The sequence below is a fragment of the Triticum urartu genome, chromosome 6, assembly GCF_003073215.2.
Source record: "Triticum urartu cultivar G1812 chromosome 6, Tu2.1, whole genome shotgun sequence".
Taxonomy (NCBI): Eukaryota; Viridiplantae; Streptophyta; class Magnoliopsida; order Poales; family Poaceae; genus Triticum; species Triticum urartu.
In genome coordinates, this window is record NC_053027.1 from 403,696,955 (window position 1) to 403,706,403 (window position 9,449).

General features: G+C 42.5%; 1 protein-coding gene across 2 annotated transcripts; it reads right to left on the bottom strand.

The window, feature by feature from the left end:
* Positions 1 to 537: 537 nt before the first annotated feature.
* Positions 538 to 8,039, bottom strand: LOC125513788. 2 transcript variants are annotated; one of them, XM_048678975.1, is made up of 4 exons: positions 7,801 to 8,039; positions 3,024 to 5,686; positions 2,091 to 2,612; positions 538 to 1,552 (listed from the first exon to the last, which is right to left on the bottom strand). In XM_048678975.1, exons 2-4 carry the CDS (start codon positions 5,472 to 5,474, stop codon positions 1,280 to 1,282), a joined length of 3,246 nt encoding a protein of 1,081 aa, XP_048534932.1. In that variant the 5' UTR covers positions 5,475 to 5,686; positions 7,801 to 8,039; the 3' UTR covers positions 538 to 1,279. The 2 variants fall into 2 exon arrangements, with proteins under 2 accessions (XP_048534932.1, XP_048534933.1); XM_048678976.1 differs by having other exon boundaries at positions 3,024 to 5,804.
* Positions 8,040 to 9,449: the final 1,410 nt, after the last annotated feature.

The following is a 9,449-nucleotide window of genomic DNA, read 5'->3' on the forward strand; positions in this document are numbered from 1 at the left end:
GATATTAAGGGCATCTGGAATGGCTAGTATATACAGCTATGCATAAATTTATCAAATTATAAGATATCAAAGACTAGTTAAATTTCTAAGATGGGCTCGAATTTAGTTTGAGACAATAAACTAGCCAAGTGGAAGATTGATTTCATGTTCCACAGTAGTTTCAAGCTGATTCTAAGCAAAGCCAGGCTGGAATCCCCTCAAATGTTTTTTTTTACCCAAGCGATGCAGACCAAAGGGCGAACCACAAGTGGCCAAGCCATATACAGGGGCTGTTTGGATCACACCCCAGTCCGCCCTGCCAATAGCAGGCTCGCCAAAAAATTGGCGAAGGAATCCGCCGCCGTGGTTTCGCCAACTCGCAGGTGTAAAAACTGAACGAAGCTGCCGAAATTTTGGCGTGGTCGCGAAACGTTGGTCCCGATCCAAACGGCTGCCCGGCGTGCTAGTCAACGCCGAAAAATTGGTAGGGCGCTCGTCGGCTGTATTCCAAACAGCCCTACAAACTTCACCAGAAACTTCAGTTTGAAAGGAAAAGGAGTGACAAAAAGTAAGAATTTGTTCAGCTCAATGAGGGAAATGTTGGATTTTGCCACTTCCAAGAATGAATTAATATTTGGGTCATAGGGAAAAGGTCACTGGGACATGGGGTAACAGATCGAATTCCCAGTCCCTGGAGTGGAAAATATTTCCAATAATAAGAACCTTGCACAAGACCACAAGGGCACGTGGTTATACTTAGTACTCCCTCCGTCCGGGTTTATTAGACCCAGCGGCAAAAACACTAGGACCAAGGCAGGACAATTACTCCCATAACATTTTGGTGATCTGTGTCTGATTAAAGTGGAAGGGCCTTTCTCCTTCCGTAATTAGCTACAACAGTTAATGTGGAGTTGTTCGTGGGCGTGCATGCGTTGGCTACTAATTTCTCTCCTTTTATTTATTCAACAACCTAATTAATCACCTTGAGTCACGCATAAACAGAAGAAAGATCGAGGAAGAAAACTGCACTTTCCATGCGGAGTAAATTACGGGGCCTAATAGGAAGGGACGAGGCTAAACTGCTCACGGGCCAAATAAACCCGGATGGAGGGAGTACATAATAACTATATACATGGAAAACTAAATGATAACAGAATGTACACAAGCCAGAGTGAGAACTACTAAGTAATAACGCATATAACTTGATCAATTTATCATTTATGATGTCCTTATGCTTCCCCCTATATTACCAATAATAAATTCCTTCAACTAATTGATACAAAATCAAAGAAATAATATGTCAATGCCAAGGTAGTAACTGTATCTTAACAAACCGAGTTAAGATGTATGAAAGATATTTACCTCTAGGACTGTCTGGAACAACTCTAGCAGAAGCCTTAAATATAACCTGTAATACCTCAGCCAATATCTGCTGTTTGTAAATTTTATCAGCTTTTATCTTAAGTTCTCTCTTTCGCTGTAATGTTTCTACCTCTAAATTATATTCCAGCTCGTCATACTTCCTTTTAGCTTGAGCCAACTCTATTTCACGTGCCAAATTAAACCGTTCTATCTGGCAAAACACAACCGGAGATTCATGAGTAATACCTAAATAGGCGGAAGTACCTTTCTACACCCAGGAGCAAATGCTCCTGGTATGAATAGTAAAATTAAAAAACTAGAAAAAATGTTCAAAAAATTCTGAAATTTTTTTGTGACATACTTTCACAAATGTTTGATGTGCACGCAAAATTTCATTGCGAAATCACATTGGTGGAAGGCGTGCCAAAAAAACAAAATCAGAGCTCCAAAATGCTTTTGTAAGTAACATTTTCAGAGCATTGATTTTGTTTTTTTTACCACGCCTTCCATCAATGTGATTTTGCGATGAAATTTTGTAGGCACAACAAACATTTGTGAAAGTATGGCACAAAAAAAATTCAGAATTTTTTGAATTGTTTTTGAATTTATTTGATTTTACTGTTCACACCAGGAGCATTTGCTCCTGGGTGTAGAAACTCCACGTCCCTAAATAGGGTGCAATCGTTGTGCACGTGCTTCTTGAAATAAGATAAAAATACAAAAGTAGAAGAGGAATTCAAGAAAGAGACCTTCTCTTGATGCCTCTTTGTCATCAGATCAGCCAACTTTTGTAATCGACTCAACTCAATGGTAAATAGATTCAAGTCAAGCCCATCTTCAGCCAAAGATGGCCCAGGAGGGGAGCCTGTTGGCACCTGATTGGCTGAAGCTGGATGAACATGTGATGCCCCAGGACTGTGATTTGAATCAAACACATCTTCAGCCAGACGAAGCCCAGGAGTGGAGCCTGTTGGCACCTGATTGGCTGACGTTGGATGAACATGTGATGCCCCAACACTGTCAGCCTCAATTCTTGCTGAATGCGTATCCCTACAAGGTGGTTGATATGGAGGACTAGCAAACTGGCAAGTTGAACCGAAATGGTGATGGTTTATCACACTTTGGGTATTGAAGTGCATGTTTGGCTGCTCGGTAACTTGGGCAAAGGAAGGTACTTGACTACTAGGTACTTCCTCGCCGCTTATATCCTCGGCTTGAACCACTTGTCTATTATCACTTGAAGGTGGAGGTGATCTTGCAGCTGGAGGTTCCTGCAGATAAACAATGCCAAATATGTCAATGGCAATTTATAAGCGGCCACAAGTAAGGACGATGAGACACTATTAATAGTTCTTATAAGTTCACCTAGAGACCATTTTAAAAAATACAACTAAAATGAGATGTAATCTGACAGTTCTTGTGAATGTATTTATAGCCTCCAATCATGGTTGAATTACTTATAAATTTAATAATTTAACACTGAGCAGATGATGTTAGGATACAAAACAAACAAGAAATTTATTGTTCACTGTTTATCCTTCCTAATGATAACTAGCTTCTTTTTGATAATTTTCAGTTTACTTAGGTTCAACATAAGTTCTCCTGTTGTCGCAAGCCAATCCATAAAAAAACAATTGTTGAGACAACACTAAACTATAACTAAAAGACATGAGCTAAAATACCTCTTGAGGCAATGTTGTTCTGAAAAGGTTCGAGGTAGGCATTATCTCGGACCTAGAACATGAACCTTCTGAAATATTATTGCCTGAATTTATGTGCTTTTGCTTTTCATTAGAACCAGATGGAGCATTTTGTGAATCAGTGTTCACTGTCATCACAAGTTTTAGTGCCGTATCTGCGTCAGAATGAGAAGCACAACATCTCTCCATGTCTCCCCCCTCATTTTGTGTTGCTAGTGATAAGGTGATTTGTGTCCCATCTTTTTCACCAGACTTTCTCCCTGGCCTGCAACATGAACCTTCTGAAATATCATCATTGCCTGAACCGATGCGCCTTCGTTTTTCTCTATAAATCGAGGCAGCATTTTCTGTACCATTGCTCGCTGCAATAGTAGGTTCTGATGCTAAACTCATGACAGACTGAGAACCACAGGGGCTCTCCATGGTTTCCCCCTCGTTTTGTGCTGCTATTGAGAAGGCAATTTGTGTTGCTGGTGAGAAGGAGATGTGTGTCCCATCTTTTTCACCTAACTTTCTCCCTGACCTACATGGACCTTCTGAAATATCATTGCTAGAACACATGTACCTTCGTTTTTCTCTAGAAATCGGGGCAGCATTTTCTGTATCAGCGCTCACTGCAATAGCAAGTCCTGATGCTGAACTCGTGACAAACCGAGAAGCACAGGGGCTCTCCGTGTTTCGCTCCTCATTGCTGTCAGCTGCTGAGAAGATAATTTGGGTCCCATCTTTTTCACGAAACTCCATTCCTGACACACTGGTTACCTGCAAGGAGCTGCTTTCTAAGGTAGCCATTTCTTTTGATACACCAACTGAAAACCCAGGCTTTGTAGCTTCATTCGTTACAAGCAGCAATTGCGAGTGTTCTAGAATAGGCTCACAATCATCACTTGCCTTACCTGTTGTCAGTGTCTCAGCAGGTTCTAGTGCTGCACTCACGTCAAGCTGGCAAGCAGAGGGTTTCTCCACATCTCCTCCCTCGTTTTTATCTGCTGCCGGGAAGGTAGTTTGTGTCTGATTTTCATGACAAAACTCCATGGAGGGAGCACAGGTGTACTGTGAAGTCCTGCTTTCTAAGGTGGCCATTTCTTCTGCTGTACCAACTGAAAACCCGAGCTTTGTATGTTCATTTGTTTCAAGCGATGATGGTGAATTTTCTAGATTGGGCACAGTAATACCAGTTGCAAAGGTGCCTCTAGGTTCTTTATTAGAGGCAATTGCTTCAATTTGAGTGGTTATAGATTGCATGTCAAAATATTTTAGATGCTGTTCACCATCTGAATAGTCAACCATACAGCTTTCTAGTTCCTCTGGCTTGAATTTAGAATATGACAAGTTAGTCACATAAAACCATTTCTTAAGGTAGCCAGCTTTGGCCTCAAATATCCAGCGCTCTTTTATTCTGTTCTCTTTGTCCCTGTCACATATAAGCTGTTTATAAAATTTTATCAGCTGAGATATCATATGTCGATGAAATCTGTAGTGCAACATGCTGGAATGTAGCTTAGGCAACATCATCCTGCAATATCTTATAGTTGGTGCAACATGTGCATGATGGAATTTATAAGAATTCACATGTTTTTGGAAGAATTCTATCTTCTTCTTTTTTTGCTCATTGTTGAATTTCTTCCGATCTACAGTCTGCCGTGACAGTAGTGTTTTGGACCTTTCTGAACAAACTTCCTCAATCATTTTCGTGACCCAATGGGAATCATAGTATCTAAAACATCCTTCCTTCCTTTTCTTATGCCTTTCTTTTGAACTACTATAGATAGATGGTGAATAGCTTCGACGGTGGTTCCCACATTTTCTATGCAAAGTTGACTGACTCACATTAACATATCGGCCCTCAGATGCAGCATACTTAGATTGTTGCACAACAGCAGTACATGCAGTCCCTCCAAGGCGAGAACCTCTTTCAGCTGAAGTTGATGACTCCTCTTCAACCACCACTTGAGAAGATGTGCTCGACTCTTTAAGACTTGCAGCCATGTTCTCGCGGATTGCACTACACTTACACTGCTGCACAAAATTAATACCTGCAGTCCTGCCTTCACAGGAAGCTCTTTCAGGTGAAGTTGATGGCCTCATAAGGGCCTGCTCCTTTTCAATCGTATCTTGCACAAATGAGCGTACAATGCTTGGAGGCATGTGTTCGTGGATCACTCTGTGTTGCAAAACCACAATACCTGCAGTCTCTACATTATGAGAAGCTCTTTGCGGTGAAGCTGATTGCCTTATACGGACCTGCTGCTGTTCAGCATTTGCAGCTGTGCCATTCTGGATAGGGCTTTCTAATCCGGATGCCTCATCTGCCTCTCTGATCTCACCTTCTTCTAGTTCAGATTCATAATGTTCAATTTTTGCCACTCCAATCTTGCCAATCTCACAACTTTCAGATTCGAATGATCCCTTGCAAGCTTCGTTGTAATCCATAATATCTCAATTTAGTTGGGTGACTATCTGACTGAGGTGGAAATTTTATGCTGTTTGTAGAACAGAAAAAAACACTGGAACTTTCCTCGCAGAGATAGTAATTCCACCTTAGCTAAGTTGATTCTCTTCTGTGCAACTGATTAAGGATCATTTCGTGATGCAAGCACCAGCTAACTGGCTCATATATGTGCTATGCGGAAGATCAAGTAGGCCTAAACAATGATAAGGATAGACATTTCAAGACCATGCATTTAAACACAGTGAGATTTGTATCATTGGTCAAGGAAGGATGCAAAATTCTTCTATATTTATGTGATCAGGTGAGGAGAACTGCAAAAATGCCTCCAAATTCTCGGTTAAAGATCATGATACAGAAATTTCTTATGATACTTCATGAACATAGAAATAAATCAAAGTTCAAAGTTTTAACCAATTTCTTCAATAACATAATAGTTCCACATTTCAGGCGTAATTTATAATGAAAATATCTCTAATACTTCCATTGGCAGGTTGTTGGATTTGTGGGCCAACAGTCTATAAGGAAAAATCTGATGGTATCTTCTACAATTTATTGCCCGCACTAAGTAATTTAAGTAATAATAGAAGGACCAACAAGGAAACACGGGTTGAGTGCACTACTCCCATATCATAGGCACTAACCATAACAAAATATTCATATTTTGATGCCTCTAGTCTGTTAAAATCAGGGCCAAAAATCTCCTGTGTAGTACCTTGCAGCTATCAATTATAAATGCTATTCCACATTTAGGGCCATTTTTCCAACATGTTGCAAAGCGCAAAGAAATTGCCCGCTTCTGCATTAATCACATCCTCGAATAGGTTTCCAAGCTGACGAAGGAGCGCAGATTAGCTGTTCGTGTATAGCCGAACCAAACCTTCCCCGTCAGTTGGTCAGCTGTGGAGACCTGGTTCGGCTAAATTGGTGCAACCCAAAAGGTTAAAAGGTGCACCTTCGCCAACTAAGAAGCGAATTCGATTAATACATCTTTACATGGCAAGCCTCATCAGTTCGACATGTACAGCTGCTCTGCTCTGTCAGTTTGGAGACAAATTGTTCAATGGAGTGTGTTTTGTCAGGAGGGTTTTTTATTGGTGTTAGGAGGTTTCTTGAATGGGGACATTGGTGAAAAGAACATTAAATGACGTACTCACTGTCATAAAAGTGATCTTTGGGGGGACAAAAAGGAATATTTTGCGAAGCAAAAAGGAATTTATTGATGAACAGCACTATGGCACAAGCCACTTGATGCTTCTCATGTCAACTTGTGTCGTCACCTTAGGACACAGCCTCATGTCCTCATGGCACACAGACCATCACGCCTTAGGACACAGCCTCATATTCGCATGTTATAAAATTGGTTTATTCATTTATTGTTTACAAGGCGGTAAGGCGACCTGACCAACCGCCCTGACGTCTAAGCGCCTAAAGCGGGCATAACTGTAAGGCACTGCAGGGCGCCTTGCCACCTAAGCGTCCAAGGCGGGACGCCTTATAAACAATGATAAGCACCCCAGCACAAGTTGAATAAGACATGAACCTGGGTGGTGGGGGTGTACATCCACACTTCCTACCAAGCAAGCTAGGCTCATTCGTATTAGACGTAATAAAGAATTGAAAGCACCTTTTTAAAGAAGAAGCTGAATTGAAAGCACCTGCCAATAACAAGTACTCCCTCCGTTCCATAATATCAGAGCGTTTTTTGGCATGGAGGGAGTAGTTTCCAACAGACAGAGTTTTATTTTTTTACATTTTCCAACAAACAGAGTTAGATGTGACGTAAATGGCTAAATTGGTAACACGAATGTGAGAAGGAATTGAAGGGGGTGGTAAAACATGGCAACTTCTAAGGCAATCGGTGTTCGTATCTACATTAGATGCTCAAAATCGATTACCTCGAATTAAAAGGAAAATAAAATCCATACTGGAACCTAGAGGTGAGACCGAGAGTAATAAAAGGAAAACCGCTGAACTGAACGTCGCCCTCATCGATAAGGCGCAACCGTCCGACTTGCATGCACAGTTGGGAATCTAATAATCGGGTCGCCTTCGAAGCCAACACAGGCAGGCAGCGACCCCGCTGCATGCCGGAATGGCGGAATCGATGGGCATGAACCTCGCCAAAACCTCTGGCCTGGGCAAAACCCACCGCCCAAAGCCCCGAACCCACGGAGCGCGACCCTTTCCCCCCCGAATCGACCGCGATCCCACCGTAACTCGAAACGAAAATCAAGCGTACGCGACGACAGACAATTAATCGGGTCGCGCAGGAAAAAAGAACATCAGTGGTTGAAGAGTAATGCTTACCCCACGACGGCCGGAATCGAGCGCTCCCCGGCGGCACGCGGAGGAGATGGGGAATCGCCGCGGATGAAACGAGTGTTTTGGGTTGGGAACGGGGGGATTGTGAGGGAGGACGGCGGTGGGTTGGGCTTGGGCGCGTGGGGCGTGAGCGAACCGCTCTGCGCCGAAAACTGAATGAAAAGCAGGGGGGTTGGCGTGTTCGAAGCAGGGCGCGACAGTCGTCTCGTCAAGTCGTGGTGAGTCGGAGTGGGAGTGGTCATTCATTGCGCTGTGTGAGTTGGCTTGCGCTGGACCAGGGGAGGATGTAGGGGGCCGCACTGTGCTCGCGTGATCGCGTCTGGTCCCTCGGTCTTGGTCTCCGTCGACCGTGCAAACGTGCCAGGGTTGACCTTTGTTGTGTCACGCGGTTGTACTGCAGCGCACTGTACGAGTCCTCACACTTTCCTTTTGCCTTTTTTTTCGGGGGGCCTCCTCACACTTAATTTTCATTGGAGAAAATCTAGTGGATTCGCATGCAAAATTATCTACCATACGAATGCGGTGGTTTTCAATGAGATTTTTCCGTGAGAGAGGACACATCTATGCATGGAGAACCTTTCACCCAGTATTAACGTCATCACATTAACCGACGCTACCGGTCACGATATTTGGCCATGCTTTGCCATGTTAGTGGTTAAAATAATTGTATATAGTTACCAGCCAATGGTTTTGTTATTGTCTTTAGACATTGTGATGTTATGCATGGCTCAATTTGGGATTTTTTTTGGGAAATTTCAGGTAGAAATAGGAATGGACATAGGATGTGTTGTGGTAGTGCACCCTATCGAGTTATACAAAGTCATCAACCGTTTTGGGGCGTAAGCATAGGCAACACATGAGAATGACTGATGACAAGGGTGAGACGCACACCAAACTGGGTTTCTAACAAAATTGAGAGATCTGGCCAAAGAAGGTGATAACCATGTTCATTCGTTCCCATGATTCAATCCTTCCCAGTATAACGTGATGTGTTCGAATGATGATCGCTTTTATGCGAGAAAGGGGACTAGGGAGTGGATGATCAAGTGTTAAAAACAATTAACGAGTGAATCAACTCATGCAAGTATCACGAAGTAAGTTATGTCGGATAATTAGCTGGTTGATCGCCTTGTGACATTGCAGGTATGATTTTTTTTCAAGCTTGTTGATATGGAATCTATAAAAAAACTCACCGCAATGAAGCCAACGATGAAAGTGGATCAGCAATTGGATTAGCGGTTTGAAATGTAAAAATCTACAAAGAGGGGGATATTTGATAATGCCATTCTATTGGACATGCGCATCCTACATTCTTAAGAAGTTGATCGCCACTACTACCAATTCTCTCAGCATACATACACTCCACATCAGCATGCATGCCACATCACCTTTTTAGTTCCCACTACCACTAATCCTCTCACCATGCGGCATTCCACATTACCAAATATGCTATGTCAGCAAAAAAAGTTCCATTAAAATCATGTACAAGAAACTCATCTCTTATTATAGCGCATCAACTAATTGATTTCCTGCTTGCTCCTCGTCTTCTCCCAACCTGCTCCCATTCCGCTTAGTTATCTCAGCTCTTAATTTCTTATAAATGTCTCCTTCCCAGTCCCATTCCTCCCTTCCTC

Excerpts from the sequence above, each read along its gene's own strand:
- LOC125513788 (XM_048678975.1), bottom strand. The coding sequence starts at position 5,474 with ATGGATTACAACGAAGCTTGCAAGGGATCATTCGAATCTGAAAGTTGT. Across the intron at positions 2,613-3,023 it reads GAACAACATTGCCTCAAGAG|GAACCTCCAGCTGCAAGATC; the intron begins GTATTTTAGCTC and ends GTTTATCTGCAG. Across the intron at positions 1,553-2,090 it reads CAAAGAGGCATCAAGAGAAG|ATAGAACGGTTTAATTTGGC; the intron begins GTCTCTTTCTTG and ends GTGTTTTGCCAG.